The following is a 20,808-nucleotide window of genomic DNA, read 5'->3' on the forward strand; positions in this document are numbered from 1 at the left end:
ACGGGTTAGGTTGCACGTTGAACTCTTTGCCGAGTTCCAGAAGTACGGTTATTCTCAATAAAATACCAATCAAATATTTTTTATGTCCCATTTCCAAACAGAATGTTATATTGATACCCTATTATACAAGTGCAAATCATTGTAGGACTGCGTGTGGGGCGCAAGCGGGAACGGCTCGACGTCCTACGAGTCACTGGTGCTGTACCACAACAACAGTCCGGCGTGGGGCGAGCAGCTGCGGCTGACCGTGCCTCTGGAGACCTTCACCCACGCGCACGTCAGGATCGAGTTCAGGCATTGTTCGAGTAAGTCGAATTTCGTATATAAATAATAATAATAATAATAAGCCTACTTTATTTTCAAAAACAAAGAAAAAATAATCGTATATACGGGGTATTAAACTTCCGTGACCTAATAGGAAAATTCAGTAAGATGCTTCGCGAACGACTTTAACGATAAAAGAATAATATTGTGTAATAAATTCAAATTATTATCTGATCTTGGCTACTTCTACAACATGAAGTCCTCTCTCCTCTATGGCCATAAAAAAATTGTTACTACGTGTAAATTCGGGTACACACACGGGTACATCCACGTACACACACACACACACTAATTTTCTTTTCAATTCGATTTTTCACTATTGAAGTACTTCGATTTCTCACTATTCGCTCACAATCAGAAACGGTACCCATATCTTTACTACCTAAGTCTCTCATTCCTAACCGCCTAACTTAATTACTTAGAGATAGCTTCTTATGAAGCATTAGGAACCCATAGGATTGGCACCATTATGTCTTTCTGTTTAATGAATGTAACGATGCAGTCCGGTTTGTGAGACGGGTAATTGACAACCTAATACGATATAGGAATTGCATCGTGTAATTAAAATGTAATGCTCAAAATTTCATACATGCTTAAGGCATGGCATGTTATGAGCTCTCACTGGTAAATATCACTCATCTTGCGTATTCTGGCCACGGAATATCATTTATACTTCAAAGTGGTAAGATAAAAAAGCTCTTGTATCAACTTATAACAGATGCATCGTGAGTTCGATAGAGCAGTAATTTTTTTAAATTGTTTTTTTTTTTTATTTAAGCTCGAGATAAGAATGAACGAAAGCTGTTTGGGTTTGCCTTCGCAAGGCTGATGGAGGCGAGCGGAGCGACACTAAGGGACGGAGCACACGAGCTGCACGTGTATAAATGCGATGACCCTTCCAAGTAAGTGAATAGTGTTAAATTTTTTTTTATTGCTTACATGGGTGGACGAGCTCACAGCCCACCTGGTGTTAAGTGGTTACTGGAGCCCATAGACATCTACGACGTAAATGCGCCACCCACCTTGAGATATAAGTTCTAAGGTCTCAAGTATAGTTACAACGGCTGCCCCACCCTTCAAACCGAAATGCATTATGGTTTCACGGCAGATATAGGCAGGGCGGTGGTACCCACCCGTGGGGACTCACAAGAAGTCCTGCCAACAGTAATTACGCAAATTATAATTTTGCGCCGCCGAGACAGTAAATTATCCCAATTCCAGACTGCTATCAGCAAGTTACCTGTCGCTGCCGTCGTGCGCCAACGACGCAGCGCGCGCGGCGCCCCCCAACGGCGTCGTGCCATCCTTCCAGAGAAGCTCCAAAGAGAATTGCACCATCAGCACGTTGTTGTGTTCCACTAAGCTAACTCAAAACGGTAATTTTACATGATTACGTTTGAAGAGTTAATTGTAATACGTATTGGACAAATTGAAAGCGTCTAAAATGAGTTAAAAAAATCCAACCTATCATTTCTATCGAAGATATAAGATCCGACGTAAGCAAGCTTCGTTATAAGCGGCGCAGTCAGATTAAATCAATATTTAAAACTAGTGAACAATTGAAAAACATTCCCGAATGAAGTTTCAGAACGCGATATAACGACACTCGAAAATGTACTCTATCTTTAAGCGATAAAATAAAAATATCTTTGTTTTGTACTAACAGAGGACCTGTTAGCCCTCCTCCAATGGCGCGCCCACCCTGAGAAAGTTCAAGAAACATTACTGAGGGTGCTCCGGCTCGGCGACGGACTGAGCTGCGAAGAGCTCATCAAGTTCCTCAGAGACGTTTTAGATGCTTTATTCGCTTTGTTCTCCACTGAAGATGGTAACAGGTAAATAAAAATTATATTTGATTAAATTAAATTAAATTAGATTAAAATAAAATATTCTTTGAAGTTTTTAAATCCTTGATTACTCGCCATGCAAATTCACTTTATCTTTTTTTTTTTCATAAAATCCAACTAGAGTACTTAAATTCAAAGTATGCTTAATCCTTTTAGTACGGGACTTATTTTCACATATTTTACAGAAAATTATAAAGAATTTTTGAAAAAAAGAACCGGTTCCAGTATCTTAAATTCAATCAATGCTAAAGTCACAGCAAACATTTTTTAAGGTTAATACTTTTTAACTTAATAAAAACTTGATAAATGAGCGCGCAAACAGACGGCCGTACTGGTCGATAACTGTAATAAAACTGCGCAATGAGTCGGCAATCCAACGCTCCATACTTTGTACGCATTAATACAGAGTCGATATATCGACTGTTTGCGCGAATCGGAAGGTTAAGAAATGAAAAAAAAACAGTTGTTGTAAATAATATTTATAAAATTTGTTTCAGCACACCACACTCTGGCACCGTGTTCTTAGTGCTTATATCGATATGCAGTTTGCTTGACGAAAGCAGATTCCAACATTTTAAGCCGGTCCTTGACGTGTATATCGAAGAACACTTTTCTGCTGCCCTTGTTTACAAGTACGTATTTTATTTTCAGTATCTACCCAAATTAAAAGTATAAGGTTTATCTCCGTCTTGCCTTTGCCTCATGCAATGGAATCGGCACAACAAGAATCTACGATCTTCCATCTGCGTGACGTTAATAATCGTTTATAAGGTAACATAGAATAGGAAGACAAAAATACAATTCAAAGTTCAGTTACTTATATAATAATAAATAAAATGGCGCTAGTAATGACGGGTATTTAGACTGTATCTCGAGTTTCTGTTTGGTTTGTTAAGGACTTCAGAACTGCAGTTTCATTGAATGATGAGCTTGTTTGCAGACAGCTACCGAGGTCGCTATGTTTAAAAAAACGTTAGTCGTCGTGGCCTAAAGGATAAGACGTCTGGTGCATTCGTATCGAGCGATGCAACGGTGTTCGAATGCCGCAAGTGGGTACCAATTTTTCTAATGAAATACGTACTTAACAAATGTTCACGATTGACTTCTACGGTGAAGGACTACATCGTGTAGTTAAAATCAAGCCCGCAAAATTATAATTAGCGTAATCACTAGTAGAACCTCTTGTGAGTCTGCGCGGGTAGGTACGGCCACCCTGCCCATTTCTGCCGTGAAGCAGTAATGCGTTTCGGTTTGAAGGGCGGGGCAGCCGTTGTAACTATACTGAGAGCTTAGAACTTATATCTCAAGGTATGTGGCGGCATTTACGTTGTAGATGTCTATAGGCTCCAACACTAGTCACCTAAAAAACTTAAGATTTCTAAGGTCTATTCTATAGCAGTCTAATGCGATGTTGCTCGCTACGCTACTTTTATATTTTTTTTTTATTGCTTAGATGGGTGGACAAGCTCACAGCCCACCTGGTGTTAAGTGGTTACTGGAGCCCATAGACATCTGCAACGTAAATGCGCCACCCACCTTGAGATATAAGTTCTAAGGTCTCAAATATAGTTACAAAGGCTGCCCCACCCCTCAAACCAAAACGCATTACTGCTTCACGGCAGAATATGGTTGGAATACCTCGTTACTTATTAAACAAAGCTTAACTCGATGCTCGATCGTGCACAGAGGTCTCCTGTCGTCCGTCCAACACTGCGCGGAGTGGGCCGCGGGCGCCGAGGGGCAGGAGCCGATCCGCAAGTGTCTCCGCTCGCTGGGCGCTGTGTTCAGACTGGCGGTGCAGTCCCGCAGACTGTTCGCTCGTGCGACTGGCGGACAATACGAGGACAGCTTTAGGAGAGACGTTCGAGCCGCCCTGCACGCCTTGAAGGCATTCGCTCAGCATCCGCACAGGGAGCATCTGGCGCCAGCACAGGTTCGTTTTGAATTTTCTAAATTTCATCTTCATTGAAATGTAGTGTAGATAATGTGCAATGTTGCATATTATTGCAATGTGACGTGTATCCATGTGCGATGTCGGGCGACGCTCCTACGGGACTTTGGCGGGAATGCGAGGAGTGAAGTTGTGTGATTTGTTTTATTTTGTCTATTTAGTGTTTCTTCAGGTTTAAATGTGTAATAACGGTGGTTAATTAACTGTTTAATATCTGTGAAAGTGCACAAATGTGGGAAAATCAAACAAAGCCGCTGGACGTAACTTTTCGGGATCCTCTAAAAAGTCCACTGAAAAAATCTCAGTAAATGACCACCATTTTACTAAGATTATAATATTTCATCCCATATCATCACATCTCATTTCATTTAATTTCATCCCAGTTGATTAATGTCTCAAATTAATCAATTTCATTTCATTTCTCGCCATATTGTCATTTTTCATAAAAATATGAATATAAATTAAAATAAGACATGACTTAAAGGTCTTAGTTACCAAGTCATAAAAGCTCTTAAAAAAATATATATACGCTCCTACGAGGGAAATCGTTTGCCTACCGCCAGCTAAGTAAGATGTCCAATAAATGCCTAATATGTCATCAGTATTGAAGAACCCAACCAATTGTTACTAAACTGGTGAACCCGACGTGATTTGAACACGCAACCTTCTTTTTTTTAGAAGGGGGTGTATGTAGTGTAGATAATATGCAATGTTGCATATTGCAATGTTGCAATTTGAGTGTATGTCATCAGTATTTTATTGAAGAATCCAACCAATTGTTACTAAAGATTATTTCTATTAATGTCGAAAGCCACTAAAAAGCTATAAAAGGTAAAAATCTCAACATTCTAATGCGCTTCCCTCTGGACAGTAATATTAGATTAATTCTCTCATTATTTTATTGAATTAAATAGACTAACTAAGGTGCTACATAGGCTTGCCTTATCTTAGATATATACCAGAGTTTTATACTTAGCATAGGGAATCTCATCACCTACTTCGAGAAATAGTGTAAAACTCACTCGTGTGCGTTGACAACATCTATACTAATATATAAATCTACAGTGGTTTTTACGGATGTTACGTTATAACTACTGAACCATGCATCCGATTGACTTGAAACTTGATAACCATGTAGAAAATACACATGTACTTAATGGATAGGCTAATATTTATATGAGTATTGGACTTCCTACACCAGTTGCGTGGGCGTTAATGAATATTTGTGGGGGTGAGAAATAAAAATGTTAATTTTAAATGACCAGCGAAGCGGACGGGTACAGCTAGTTCCTTATAAAATCCATAGTAGTATTATTGTTACTAGTGGTCCCTCGCTAGTCGACATTCGACGGTAATTATTTGAAAATTCGACCACAGGCATAAGCAATAAGAAAAGTTTGACAACAAACAATTATTGTGGATTCGTGTGTGTGTCAAATACATGGTAGTGTGTGTAATGTTTTGTTTTATTGATTTAATGTATTTTTTACGCATAATTTAAAAAAAGTATTAACATTCTGCACTCCTTCTCTATTTTCTCTATAAGTGTAGGAAATTTCATACTCTTCCGTCCGTGCGATTTTCGTTAAAAGGGATACAAAATTTTTGCTTCACGTATTAATATATAGATTCGACTAATTCGATGCGTAGTGGTTACCGTGTGAATACGTACTTAGTACGAAATATACAGGACTGCGTGTTGCTCTGTATAGATAGCGTTGATGACGTCATGGGCGAGCGTGGCGCGCGAGGTGTCGGCGGCGCTGGGCGCGGCGGAGACGGCGCGCGTGTCGGCGGCGGTGCTGGACGCACCGGTGTCACCGCCGCCGGCCCTGGCGCACGCGCGTCTTGCCGCCGCGCACCACACGCTGCGGGGGCCGCTCGGCGAGGATCCCGGTACCACCTTTTTTTTCTACCTATTCTATTGACCTCGATACTTTTTGGCGGGAACGCGAGGAGTGAAGTTGTTTTATTTTGTCTATTTAGTGTTTCTTCAGGTTTCAATGTGTAATGACGGTGGTTTATTAACTGTTTGGTATCTGTCAAAGTGCACAAATGTGGGAAAATGAAACAAAGCCGCTGAACGTAACTTCTCGGTTCTTCCAAAAAGTACACTGAAAAAAGCTCAGTAAATGACCACCATTTTACTGAGATTATATTTCATCCCATATCTCATTTCATTTAATTTCATCCCAGTTGATTAATGTCTCAAATTAATCATCTTCATTTCATTTCACTCCATAGTAACATTTTTCATAAAAATAAGAATATAAATTAAAATAAGACATGACTTAAAGGTCTTGGTTACCAGGTCAAAAAGTCCCTTAAAAAAAATTGACTTCGAGGAGTCCTACTAGATTCACCGGACGAGTAGGTAGGTGAGTTCACGGGGCTCTAACTTGTAGATCTACCATCGTATCGGAAACGCGACCCACTGAGAAGATCGGGCGAGAAACTCAATGGGCTGTGTCTGTGGGTTAATTTACTCGACGAGAACGGTGACCGGTGCTTGGGGTTCCTAGTCCTAATCACAGTTAGTGTGTTGGGAGGATCCTGAAATTACGTGCTTAGAGCGACGTCGACTATTCGACTATTCGGTCCGCAGGAATGCATTCTATTCAGAATGTATTTATTCTTATTTTACTGGTGGTAGGAGCTCACGGCAAACCTGATGTTAAGTGGTTACCGGAGCCCATAGACATCTATAACGCAAATGCCGCCAACACCTTGAGATATGAGTTCTAAGGTCTCAGTATAGTTATAACGGCTGCTCCACCCTTCAAATAGTAACGCATTACTGCTTCACGGCAGAAATAAGCAGGGTGGTAGTACCTACCCGCGTGGACTCACAAGAGGTCCTACCACCAGTTATTATGCAAATTATAATTTTGCGGATTTTATTTTTATTACACGATGTTATTCCTTCATCGTGAAATTCAATCGTGAACATTTGTTAAGTACGTATTTCATTAGAAAAATTGGTACCCGCCTGCAGGATTCGAACACCGTTGCGTCGCTAGATACGAACGCACCGAACGTCTTATCCTTTAGGCCGCGACGACTTAAAACAGAATACAGTCCTGACAATAACTGTTCACAGAGGCGCGCAACATAATACTGACGACGGCGTGCCACCACTTGCGCGTGCACCTGGCTCGGCGCGACGAACTGTTCCAGTGCGCAGAGATGCTGGGCGAACTTGTCACGTTGCTCTGGAAGAAGAGAGACCCGGAACTGTTGGCTGACGATGACGAGCTCGATCCGGACGTGGACGTGCTGTGTCTGAACACGCTCGACGTGCTGGTCGAGACCGTACTGCACTTGATCGGAGGCAACTCGCCCGTGCTCGTGAGTCCGAAATCTACTACAGCGCGCTTAGTGCGAGTTTTTAACGTACTCGATAGCGTAAAAGTTAACCCAATTTTGTATGCAGTTGGAACAGCGCCCAGTAGGCAGACGTTCCAACTGCAATGTAAATTTGATCAACTTTTACGCTATCGAGCGCACTGTGTGCTTAGAGCGAGTTATTTAACATACTCGATATCGTAAAAGTTAGCTCATATTTGTATGAAATGGGATCGTTTGCGTACGTTTGCCGCTAGGGGCGCTGTTCCAACTGCATACAAAAATGGCTTAACTTTTACGTTATCGAGAACATTAAAAAACTCGCATTAAGCAAACAGGCTTCCAATCAAGAAGTTATATTTGAAAAGTAAATAGATAATTATATCATTTTTAAACAAATCTTCTATTTATCATTTTCAAGAAAAACATTAAATTTTAATATTTATGCTTGTGCATTGTGATCATTATCTTAGTAATAAGAAAAAAACATATAATATCAAAAATTACATTAACGTGAATTTTGTGTACAGGGTTCGATGGTAGCCGCTTTACTTGGCGTAATGGAACTGCTGAGGCCAATACATTATCAGCGACTGTGGAGCCATCTCGCCCCTCATCCTCACGACAGGAAACCACTAAAGGACTTCCTCATGCGAGCTTTCCTCGTATTTAGGCATCTTATTGAACAAGACGTGAGTAAGAACTCATCAAAAACTTAGCTTTAATTTTGGATTCTAATTAATTTAAACTAAAATAACTGAGTTCATATTACAGGTGTTTCCTCCAGACTGGATGGTACTTCGCGTACAGAGTTGTAAAGTCTTATTGTCAGCTCTACAAGATCTCGCAGAGCCGTTACTTGAAAGGTTTTTGGGAGAAGAACCACCTCAATTCGATACACAGGTACAATTTTAAATTTGACGCCCCAATCATTTGATCAACATATTTTTGGTGCAGCTGTTGAAATCATCCACCATTAAAAATCACATTTTTTTTGTATTTTTCTGGTGTCGTTGTATCAAATAGACAAAAATTACAGATAGCAGTCGTAAAAGTCTTCATTATATTATTGTTTTTTTCTAATACATTTCACTAATAAAATTGTAATATGCAAAACAGACGTTGAAGTATGAAGGTATTTTAACGACGTTTTAAGCCTAATTTTGATGAAACAATTAAATAAAATTATTAGTATTATTTTTATTTTTCAAAAGTATTTATTTCTAACTAGCTGAGCCGGCAGACTTCGTAGTGCTTCAATCGATAAGTAAAAGACCTAAACTTATGTATAAAATAAACTTAAAACAAACAAAAAGAATCCGTCCGACGGGAGACACATCAAAGGAAAAACAAATTTGTTATTTTTATTTAATTCCGAGCATTTTCATATTTTCACTACCTTTTAAACCTTCTCTGGACTTCCACAAATAATTCAAGATTAAAATTAGCCAAATCGGTCCAGCCGTTCTCGAGTTTTAGCGAGACTAACGAACAGCAATTCATTTTTATATATTGTATAGATAATAAAGATAAAGCGTGTTGCATTTTTTATAACTTGGGTTTCCCTGAATTTAGTTTGCTTTAAAGACAAATTATGTCTGAGCTAAGCTGGTTTTTTTTACACGCCATATAAATGTTTTTTTAATTTTAATTTTTTATTTTGAGTATAGAGGATTATAATAATTAAGAATGGGCTTTGTTCGTGTTGCAGCTGTGGTCGGGGTACATGGAGTTGGGCGTGTCGCTGGTGACGGCGGGCGCGCTGCAGACTGAGCGGTGGCAAACGCCGCGCATGCGGGCGCGTGCCGCCACGCACGTGCTCGCCGTTTGGAACATGCTCGGTTACTATATGCTACTTTTTAGTTCCAAATTAGCAATTGGATTCTTATATAGCTATGATTACCAAACTTGAGTAAAAAGATTAATAAATCTAAAGTTTCCAAAATTCTATCTTTATGGGAAATGTGAGGAAATCCTAACTAGTGAATTTCTTTAATTTCTCTCACATTTGTGAATTTCGACAAATATTAAACAAGCAATGACCTGCCATTGATACCCATTTGATTCTCAGGAAAAAAATTAGATTGACAAAATAAGTAATTCACACAACAAAACTCTAAAATCTAATTGAAAGTATAAAACTGAATATTCATTAATGCGCGATACAATGCACATGTAATGAAATTACTTCTGATCACTTCATTGATAAAACCATAACTTTCCAATGTAGAAAAAATGTGGAACGCTTGTCTAATTTTGACTTGAAATTACTTTGAAACACAATTTAACTAACAAAATCATTATTATATAATATTATAATTATATTAAGCAAAGTCTTGCTTAGGCATACGCACATGGCTTATGTTGCAAGCCAGATTTCGTTTTTTTTTACTTCTTGTTATTTTTTTATGTCGCTTTTTAGCTTGTGATGTGTATTATCTGCCTAATAAATAAATAAACATTCGTCGTTAAGGCCCGGCCCAGCTCCACATGATACCGGGCGCGGTGGGGGCGCTGCTAGAGATCACCCTGATCAGCGAGCTGCGTCGCGGGGCGCTGGGCGCGCTGGTGTCGCTAATGGCCGCGGAGCGCGCCGCCACAGGCTCGGCGCGGCGCACCGAGGCGGCGCTGGTCGACAAACTGGACTCGCTCGTCGCCGAGAACAAAGCGGACGATCACTATCGACGTTTGTTCGATACTGTGTAAGTCGAGCTTCCATGTCAAATTTGTAGGACCTCTTGTGAGTCCGTGCGGGTAGGTACCACCACCCTGCCTATTTCTGCCGTGAAGCAATAATGCGTTTCGGTTTGAAGGGCGGGGCAGCCGTTGTAACTATACTGAGACCTTAGAACTTATATCTCAAGGTGGGTGGGGCATTTACGTTGTAGATGTCTATAGGCTCCAGTAACCACTTAACACCAGGTGGGCTGTGAGCTTGTCCACCCATCTAAGCAATAAAAAAAATCGATAAAAAAAATGACATTGTCTAGTGTTTGACCGTAGTCGATGTCGATAATTTTTTGTCTAGTCAATAAAATGAAAGTATTATTTTTTTCCTCGGTGTTACCGAGTCTTAGCCACAATGAAAAACTAGTCTTACGGCTTAACTTAGCCTTAATGTTTTATTATCATAACATTATTTTCGACTTTTCAAATATTTTAGTTTTCATAGTCACCGACGTTAGTCAGAAATATCAATTTGCATAAGTCGTTTTAATTTGAATTATGATTGCCACATATTCATTTAAAGTAATACTTTAGCTTATGATATGTCGTAACGATACTATCCTAGAGTAGATAAACTTCTATTTTAATATTATAAATCACTGCGATTAAAACGTCTACACAAAATGTAAAGCATGTCCTACGGTTTTTGGTTGATTTAACAAAAAAGTCGACCAGTCGTGCGATGACAATTTTTCTTCTAATAAATCTGCAACGCATATCAAAATTATTCAATTAACATGCAAAATAGTTCAATTACAGTTCAACAACTAGACCAGTAAATAAAAATTCTCATCCCCATTGATTAAATTCAAGAAACCTTAATGTCTTATTTATCTCACTTTGTTTTAAAAGATTCGTGAAATTTTATAAATTGGGACCGGCTGTAATATGTTTATAAGTATGTATATGCAATTTACAGATATTAGACTCGTATCAAACACTTAGGAGGAATAATTACTTATAGTTATTAATTTAACTAAAAAAATATTGTATGTAATGTGTATAATGTACTGTAAATATAATTCTGTAATATGTCTGTTTATGCTACACAAAATTAGAGAGCACTTAAGTTCAGTGTAAGTATTTTTCAACAATATGTTTACTAGTAGAGGCTTATCTAGATAACTATTTGTGTAATCCTATGTGAATGATAAAAAGAAATATTCATATGTATGTTAGTCGGTTATTTTTGTGTTTGCTAACCATGTATCCTGTCATAAAACTTAGTTTAGTTTGTTAAAACTATGGAAGGTTTCTGTCATAGTACCATTAACGCACAATAGATGGCGTAGGAAATTTATTTTATTTTTTTCAACCATTTTACCATAGTCAGAGAACTACTGCTTTAAAAAATATTATTTGCATAATCTAAATGACTAATTATCTTTAAGACAAATTATAAAATCGGCATTAATAATTACTGTTTTTACTAATACTTAATAAACGCTTAAATACAAGATGCTGACATTGTCTCTCAGGCTCATGGAGAGGGTGTCGACGGAGGGGTGGCGGGAGGCGGGCGCCGCGTTCGTGGGCTGCGTGACCCGCCTGCTGGAGCGGCTGCTGGACTACAGGGCCGTCATGCAGGGCGCCGAGCACAGGGACAAGAGGATGGCCGCCACCGTCAATCTCTTGGTAAGCTTTTTTTTTTTATTGCTTAGATGGGTGGACGAGCTCACAGCCCACCTGGTGTTAAGTGGTTACTGGAGCTCATAGACATCTACAACGTAAATGCGCCACTCGCCTTGAGATATAAGTTCTAAGGTCTCAAGTATAGTGACAACGGCTGCCCCGCCCTTCAAACCGAAACGCATTACTGCTTCACGGCAGAAGTAGGCGGGGTGGTGGTACCTACCCGTGCGCACTCACAAGAGGTCCTACCACCAGTAAGTCTTTCTACACGTCAGCCCAACACACGTTTTCCTCAACATTGTTAATTGTATGCTTATTGGTCGCGAATGGTAAGCTTCCTACACGTCAGCTTAAACACTGTCTCCTCAACATTGTTGATTGTTGGTCGCGAAAACTTATTAATACTAAAATAACAAAAAATCCTACTTTCTCCGATGAACAACGCTATTTTCAACAGTAGTAACACATTTATTTAAGTATTTGATCCATAAAACTGTCGGACATAAAAAAAATGCTAATTCAACATAAATCAGATTTTAATAAATATTTTTAAATTGTTGACAAAATATTTGCGTATATCATTAATTATTTTGGTTCTAGAATTTCTACAAGAACGAAATCGATCGCAAGGAGATGTATCTCCGTTACGTTTACAAGCTGCACGACTTACACATCGCCTCTGATAATTTTGTCGAAGCCGGATGTACACTATTGGTGAGTTACAGCCTTTAGGCTTATTTGATAATTCTTATATCGAATAGACTAGAATATTTAGTGGTAGTAGGCTGCATTGCGAGCCTTCAAGGGTACAAGGGTACGCATCACAATACCTGAATCGCCTTACCTTCCTGTTTTGGTGGCCTCTACAGTCTCCGGTAACAATCTAAGTCCGGGTGAGACGTGAACTTCTTAATCCTTTTCCTATGCGAATTAAAACAAAAAGGTGTATTGCAACACCTCACAAAAAATAATCAGAGCTGGTAGTACGAAAAATTAGAATAAAAAAAATAGTAGTATTATTTTAGGCTAACAGCGTTAGTGTTGAATATTGTGGTAGTTATTATTGTAAAATACATTATTCCCTCAAGTATTTATGATTAATTAATGTTAAATTGACAATAGGTTTAACGACTAGTTTTGGAGAAGGAAGATGTTCTGACATAGCAAATCGTGTTAAATGTCTCATCTTTAAATCGCGCAATGGTATGCGTATGGTTATACATTGCCGCTCCATAAAATGTGAAATTATCAATTTTTCAGGGGTATATTATTAAAATTAAATACGTATTTCTGTTTATGTTGGCGTATTACTTTATTCTCCTTGTTAGATTTGAGAAACGATACGTAATTTATAATTGTTTTTGTGGTGTCCACTCGTAGTTGTATGCGGAAACGTTGAGTTGGGACAGCGACCAGACCGGAGTGGACTCGGAACATCCCGACACGCCCGAGTGGAAGCGGAAAGAAGCTCTGTACAATCAAGTGCTGCAGTACTTCGATCGTGGGAAGGTTAGTTCATGAACTTTAACTGACTTGGCGTTCATTATTAGTACTTTAAGGAGATAATGGTAATGGGAGGAGGGGGCGTCGTAAAAAGTCTGAGCAACCTAACCGGAGCACATAGGTGAACGCTGAGAATGTGCTGTTTTTTTGCCTATCTATTTGCTTGTTTCCTAAGGGATTATTCCAGCTATACCCGGACGGATAGGTGAGCTCACGGACTCAACCTGAGAGAATTTGCTAACACTAGCCCTAGCAAGAGTATTGCTTCGCTAAACCTACCACCGGATCGGAAACGCGACCTTCTGAGAAGATCCGTCGAAAAACACAGTGGGCTGTGTCTATAGGTTAGTTCGCTCGTCGAATTCTTCGTCGTAGTCGACGAGGATGATGAATCCGATAAAACATTTTTCGGTGACGACGACTTTGTGTTGCCCTGTGACCCGGGTCGGATTTGTAATTTGGGGAAATAGTTTGGATAATAAGGGTATCTTCTCCACTAAGTGAGCATTGTAATTTGCGCGCAAAACATCGGTAATAATATCTATGAAGGTAGCCCAAATTGTATTAGGTTTTGTAAGACATTCAATGCCAAGTCTTGCGATACCGATGCGTCGCCATGTGGCATGATGTTTCGCAGAGCGAGAGCAATAATTTTTAATGGAGTTAATCACAGATTTTATGAGGTCAGTCCATCGTGTTGGAGATCGTCCGCGAAATCTTTTGCCCTCGATTTTTCCTTGTACCACCAACCGCTCAATGGAGTCCTCATTACTTGGAATTTTCAGTCTTGAATAACTTCAACATTTTGTATCTCTTTGTGAATAATTTTGATGACTTTGACCAACTCTTTAAGATCTTTATTTATTACTTCATGTTGAATTTCTACAGTGCGTCCAGTTCTTTTCAATTATACCCTGCTTCGACAGTAGACGTTTTTTTATTCACTAAAAGCATGAGATAATTCTCATACTTGTTTATAAGTTCGATGTCCCTAGAGTATTATTCTGCGAATCGTTCGTCTAATACTCCGGAGAGCGAATTTGCAACGTAGCCTATTTCAGTGATAAGCTCGAGACGCTGTCTGGAGGTCATGTCATATTGCTGATTAAGTGAAAGTTTATTGTAGTGTATAAATTCCTGGTATTCTTGATTTTATTGTATAATTAAGTACTGCATTGTTTTTGATTCTTAGGAGTTATTTTGGTAGTGGTCAGTAATGGTTCAGGGCGTTATCGGAAGTGAGATAATTAAATAACACAACTGGTTAATCAGAGTGTTTATTCGCGACTGAACTTAAAAAGTTATAAGCAACGGAGCTTGCGGGCGCAGCCGCATTTTATGACTACGCACAATTTTGTTTACATAACAATCTGTGTCACTACAGATTAGATAGAGACCCACAAGGTTTCTCTAAATAGCTTATAATTTTTTTACTGCTGCTTTGGCTTGCCAATGTGGAGACATGTGATAGGATGTTATTACACTATGGTTTTTACCTATTAATGTATTCTGATTTGGGATCTTTGACTGACTCTGTTAGTTTTTTTTTCCTTCTGCTTGATCAAGATAGATTCTTATAGCTCTAAGTTAGATTATTATGAATGGTTGCCAAAAATAAATCCTTAAATGGCGTCCATTGCGTCCACTTGAGATAAAAGAAAAATATGCTCGTATTCCGCATTTTCTTCGGCTAGCTCACTATCATTCTCCTAGTAATGTAGTGAATGTAGGTACATGCGACCAACGTGTTTGTAATGTTTTGATTGCTTTCTTTGAGTCTCTTACTTAAAGGCTTTAAATTTTTTTGTAAACATTGACATGCCCAAGTCTTGTCAATAATACAAAAACGATGTGTACGTAGCCTGTTTTTTTAAGGGAAGCAATTAATGTAAACTGTTACGTTAAAACAGTATCTTAATTGAGGGACCAGCCAAGAATTTGGCTGATTCTTCGATCCTTAAGAATGCACTTATACCACCTGCCTTTTTTATCTCGAAATACCACTTTAATTTGTTTTGTGGTGTTTTAACAAATTAAAACCGTTTGAAAGTCTCAATCCACATCCTGGATTCGAATATCCGTCACTTCGTCTTGTTTGACTGACACGGTATCTGTAACTAGCCAGCTTAATTAACAAACTTGAATACGAAGAACGTGGTAAAGACTCCTTCCACTGAATTGTGACACAGTTATATTAAGATTGTATGCATGTATTCGTCTGCGTTTTCTGCATACTAAGTTTTAAAAATATTTTTTTAATAATAAAATAAAATATAATAAAATATTCTGTAATCACTGAATCACGCAGACGACACTTGCGTAATACTTAATAATAAATAATCATATTATAATATGTATATAATTAAATTTTAATATATTAATAGTTGGTTGTTTATCATTTCAAATCACTAATTCAATCATACGTCTATAATAATATTATGTTTATAAGAGAAAAATTAATATAATGTATTCATTTTCTAGTGCTGGGAAAAAGGATTGCCCCTTCTCCGCGAATTGGCAACACTATACGAAATAAAGCTGTGCGACTACGCGCGCTTAGCGTACTGCTTACGTATGAACGCGACGTTCTTAGACTCGGTAATGGAACAGCTGAGGCCGGAACCCGAGTACTTCAGGGTTGGTTTCTACGGGAAAGGATGCCCGTTGTTTGTCAGGGTGAGTTATGTCTTAAAATGTTTGTTTATTCAGTGTGCCTTTGGATACTTTGGTAGGGAATTTTGTTCTTTTGATCTACATATTAAGTACCACCTTCCATTCTGTTTCTGTCTTCAACCTCATGTGTTCCAATTTCAAGAGCTGGACAGTTTGACAAATATGCTTCAATAAACACCAGGTTTCCCTTAATGCAAACATAAATAAAAAGTTAAATAACGAAGTGGCTCCAGCTCTTTTTTGCTTTACTAATGCTATGCGCTAGTGTACGGGATGAATAAAAATTCTACCGAAATGTAAATTAAAACTGTCACTTAGAACATTTAATAACCACTTTAAAATTCGCAATTCACTGCTTCCGCTTCTCTTCGGCTGATCCGTTCGCTGTTTTCGCTTCAAGTAGATCCGATTACTGACTGCTGCCTGCCATCTGTGCAACGCTTTTATAGTCGATACGACATCGCTAGAATTATCCAGAATATTCCTCACAAGTCGCGTATTTTCGATGTGTGTTTCCGCTATCTGACAATAGATGGCGTTGTACTTCTCGAGCGTTCTAGATGTTACTAGATCCTTTGATATTCGATTCGGCTATGTGCCAATACGTGGCGTTACTCTTACCGACGTAACACTAATATTCAAAATTGGAACGTTAACATTAAAGAGTTTCAAATTTACTATTTTCAGAACAAGCAGTTTGTGTACCGCGGTCACGAGTACGAACGTATCGGCGCGTTCACTCAGCGACTGCAGGCGGAGTACGTGTCGGCTCACATACTCATGCGGAACACGCCGCCGGACGAGTCGGTCATAGCCAACGACGGTCAATGTTAGTTTCAATACATCACACACAAATTACAGAACTCTAAAAAAAATTTCGTTCTTTGTCCTAACGTTTATACTAGGTTTTTCCGGTGAATTATTCACGAAAACGAAAATAAAATGCCTTTTTTTGGTACAAAGTTTGCTTTTGTGATAGTTATAGTATTAATATTCATTTTTTTTTTTTTTATAAATTTTAATTAATGTTAATACTTTAAAAAAAACCGCGCTATGAAAGTGGGCGGTTTACATTTACACAGTGCCACTAGATGGCACTCGAGTCATAAATAACGATCAGGTGTTTTGTACAAGCCCAGAAAAACTTAAAACGTCACGAAAGTTAAATACGATGCTGATGCATTTTGTTTCATATGTGGTCAATTTGTTAAAGTTCAAAAGCAAACTGTTTCATTCCATGTATTTTCCTTTTTCGTCTAATTACGATCTAAAATATCGAAATTTTATGCTTTGCCATTGGCGTTTGGGCCCCTAAAAAAAGTTGTCGGGTGATGATGATTTTAACTTAATTTGATAGACAAAGAAATATCGTTTCATATTCAGAAAACGATTTTTATATTCTTACCCAGGTTTAAGAGAAATCTGTTTTTTTCTGCAGCTAAAATTAAGTTGTTAATTGTTTTCTTCGAAATCAATAATCGCTCTCATCATTATTTACAGTATTAAATAAGTTAATTGTGGTTAATGTTGCTAGAAATAAGCCCTTACGTACATTTTATTATTATTATATCCTCTTAATAATAATAAAATGAAATGAAATCCGGAAGCCGGCAACGATATTGTTGTTGTTGTTTTTAAATTCGCCAACAAGCAGGCAAAGATCGTAGCCTATACGGCCTAGTCTGTCATAGTTATATTTTTTATATTTTTTTATGTTAATAAAAATCCGGTGTATTTCTTTTTATTGCTGTTTGGGAGTTTTGACGTCAACTTGATGAATAGCACATTGAGTGAGCGTGAATTTCCGCAGACCTTTTATCTTGAAAAAAAAAACAGTCACTGCTATGTTAGCCACAGTTTTATTCCCAATGCCTCAATACCATGCTTACAATACAATGCTTTAATACACAAAACAACACCCAATTTGTATATTATACATCACAATAAGCTATTAAAAAAACATAAAATAAAACTTCAAGTGACGCTTCACTCGGGTTGCTGCCAAAACTCTCTGATCATATATATTAAGAATAGAGTAATGGTAGGCCATTGAGATTTTTACTAATGGAATCATTAATATCTAAAAATATTAAATAATTCATGGTTTTAAGTAATAATTATTATTACAATACATAAATATTGAATTGAACAACAATAAACTAAAAAGTCTGTGAATTATAACTATTAGCAATTTTTTTAATGTTGTTCAAGTCACAGACAACTTTTTCGTTTGTCAGCATATAAGTTTACTATAAGGCTGTATGGGCTAATTTTCCCTTTGTCTATTGGCGAATTTAAAAACTATGGCACTCAGTTTTGGGATGTTATCAAATAAGTAATTTATTTTTTTGTAAAAAAATGCCAGGGTGAAAGAAATGTTGATACATAAACTAAACAACATGAAAAAGTAAGGCATAGTTTTTCAAGTACAAATAGTTTTGTCATGAAGTTGGCCCACTTTTGTGCATTGGTCCTTTGGTGTTGACCCGTGTTACATATTCGTTTTTCTCAGTCGTTTGCACTCTTCAGAGCTTCAGGGCACTCTTCTGGCAGAGTAGTCCTGGTTATCGAACTACATATAAGCAAATTGAAATTAATTGCCTAAACACGTCGATATACACATTGCACAATCACTCTTTGGTGGTTATGTTGGTAGTGTTGACTAATTGTTCAGGGCGTTATCGAAAGTGAGATAATCATAATAATTAAATAACACAACTGGTTACTCCTAGTGTTTACTCACGACTGCACTTAAAAAGCAAAAAGCAACGGAGCTTGCGGGCGCAGCCGCATGTTATGACTACGCATAGTTTTGTTTACATAACAACCTCTGTCCCTACTACTCATTCGAAACCCGTGTTGGATTTTTTGGCGGGAACGCGGGGAGTAACGTTGTGTGATTTGTTTAATTTTGTCTAATGATTCTTCAGGTTTAAATGCGTAATAAGGGTGGTTTATTAACTGTTTAGTATCTGTGAAAGTGCACAAATGTGAGAAAATGAAACAAAGCCGCTGGACGCAACTTCTCGGGATCCTCCAAAAAGACCACTGAAAAAATCGCATCATTTCACTTCACTAAACAGCTCTCCAAGGTCGTGCCGGGCACGCTCAATATAGTTTTGTACCGGCATTATGTCGGAAAAATTGGGTTCGAACACGAGTCCATCGCGCGGTCACCGATGAGCCCCTAGGGCCTGAATGGGTCGTATTGCTGTCGCTCACATGTGAGCCCCACGGCAGAACAACCACCAAATTTGAATCGGCGTTTCATTTTTTAACATTCAAAATGGCGTAAAATGTGTTTCCTAATTTTTCAAAAACCCACCTTCCTGTCTATTTTTGTCTTGTTTTCTCTGTTCTTGTTTGAAGAGAGGGACAGTCGGTATACTGGTACTATAGAATTGAGATTTTGGACAGTCCCCGAGTTGACATCAGAAGCGTGAACGACGCTTTTTAAAACATTAAGCCAAAATATCTTCTTTGAAACCGAAACGACAACAGTACTGGTAGTAGGACGTCTTGGGAACGGGGAGCTACCATTGTGCTATAGAACAGGCACTTAGGACTCATGTCTCGGGAAGGGTGGCGGCATTAATGTTTATTTTTATTTTTTATTGCTTAAATGGTTGGACGAGCTCACAGCCAACCTGGTGTTAAGTGGTTACTGGAGCTTATAGACATCTACAAAGTAAATGCCGCCACCCACCTTGAGATATGAGTTCTCAAGTCTCAGTATAGTTACAATGGCTGCCCCGCCTTTCAAACCGAAACGCATTACTGCTTCACGGCAGAAATAGCCAGGGTGGTGGTACCTACCTGCGCGGACTCACAAGAGGTCCCACCACCAGTAATAACGCAAATTATAATTTTGCGGGTTTGATTTTTATTACATGATGTTATTCCTTCACCGTGGAAGTTAATTGTGAACATTTGTTAAGTACGTAAATATTTCATTAGGAAAATTGGTACCCGCCTGCGGGATTCGAACACCGTTGCATCGCTACATACGAATGCACCGGACGTCTTATCCTTAGGGCCACGACGACGACAAACAACGTTCTGTTTGCCTGCTTCACGGCAGAAATAGGCGGGGTGGTGGTACCTACCCGTGCGGACTCACAAGACGTCCTACCACCAGTGAAACGTTCCAATTCTAATTCGCAGATATTCAGATCTGCAACGTGAAGCCGGTGCCGGCGCGTCGCAGCTGGCCGAGCGGCGCGCCCGACCAGGTCAAGCGGTACTACGCCTGCAACGACGTCGACACGTTCCTCTGCGATCGCCCTCTGCAGAAACCTCCCATTGACAAGGACAACGAGTTCAAGGTAACAGGTTTTAACGGTACGCAACGTTAATACGTTTAACGGTTTACTGGTGGTAGGACCACTTGTAAGTCCGCGCGGGTAGGTATCACCGCCCAGCCTATTTCTGCCGTAAAGCAGTAATGCGTTTCGGCTTGACGGGTGGGACAGCCGTTGTAACTATACTGAGATATTAGAACTTATATCTCAAGGTGGGTGGCGCATTTACGTTGTAGATGTCTATGGGCTCCACTAACCACTTAACACCAGGTGGGCTGTGAGCTCGTCCACCCATTTAAGCAACAAAAAAAAACCCAGCGGCTTGGCTATGCCCCTGGCATTGCTGACGTCCATGGGCGACGGCAACCACTCAGATGTGCCGTGTGCTCGTCTGTAGACAAGAGCAATAAAAAGCCACTCATTAATCTTGTTTTTTTTTTTATTACTCAGAGGTCTAAACAAGCTCACGGCACTCCTGGTTAAGTGACTAGTGGAGCCCTTAAAA

The 20,808-nt window shown here is 38.9% G+C and overlaps 1 protein-coding gene across 2 annotated transcripts in view; it reads left to right on the forward strand.

The window, feature by feature from the left end:
• The window catches only part of spg (dedicator of cytokinesis spg), a 78,708-nt gene that overhangs the window by 44,729 nt on the left and 13,171 nt on the right, over positions 1–20,808 (forward strand). Inside the window, exons 10-28 of one of the 2 annotated variants that reach the window (XM_028171554.2) lie at positions 146–305; positions 1,103–1,226; positions 1,546–1,700; positions 1,991–2,159; positions 2,669–2,803; positions 3,858–4,104; positions 5,835–6,018; positions 7,223–7,470; positions 7,998–8,159; positions 8,242–8,370; positions 9,179–9,308; positions 9,941–10,169; positions 11,253–11,270; positions 11,673–11,829; positions 12,427–12,540; positions 13,207–13,335; positions 15,811–16,005; positions 16,690–16,831; positions 20,167–20,327. In XM_028171554.2, coding sequence (XP_028027355.2) covers positions 146–305; positions 1,103–1,226; positions 1,546–1,700; positions 1,991–2,159; positions 2,669–2,803; positions 3,858–4,104; positions 5,835–6,018; positions 7,223–7,470; positions 7,998–8,159; positions 8,242–8,370; positions 9,179–9,308; positions 9,941–10,169; positions 11,253–11,270; positions 11,673–11,829; positions 12,427–12,540; positions 13,207–13,335; positions 15,811–16,005; positions 16,690–16,831; positions 20,167–20,327 — 2,988 coding nt within the window. The remainder of the gene's footprint in view (positions 1–145; positions 306–1,102; positions 1,227–1,545; positions 1,701–1,990; positions 2,160–2,668; positions 2,804–3,857; positions 4,105–5,834; positions 6,019–7,222; positions 7,471–7,997; positions 8,160–8,241; positions 8,371–9,178; positions 9,309–9,940; positions 10,170–11,252; positions 11,271–11,672; positions 11,830–12,426; positions 12,541–13,206; positions 13,336–15,810; positions 16,006–16,689; positions 16,832–20,166; positions 20,328–20,808) is intronic. The other variant, XM_028171561.2, reaches the window with a different exon arrangement.

Source organism: Bombyx mandarina, chromosome 22 (assembly GCF_030267445.1).
Source record: "Bombyx mandarina strain Sakado chromosome 22, ASM3026744v2".
NCBI classification, from domain to species: domain Eukaryota; kingdom Metazoa; phylum Arthropoda; class Insecta; order Lepidoptera; family Bombycidae; genus Bombyx; species Bombyx mandarina.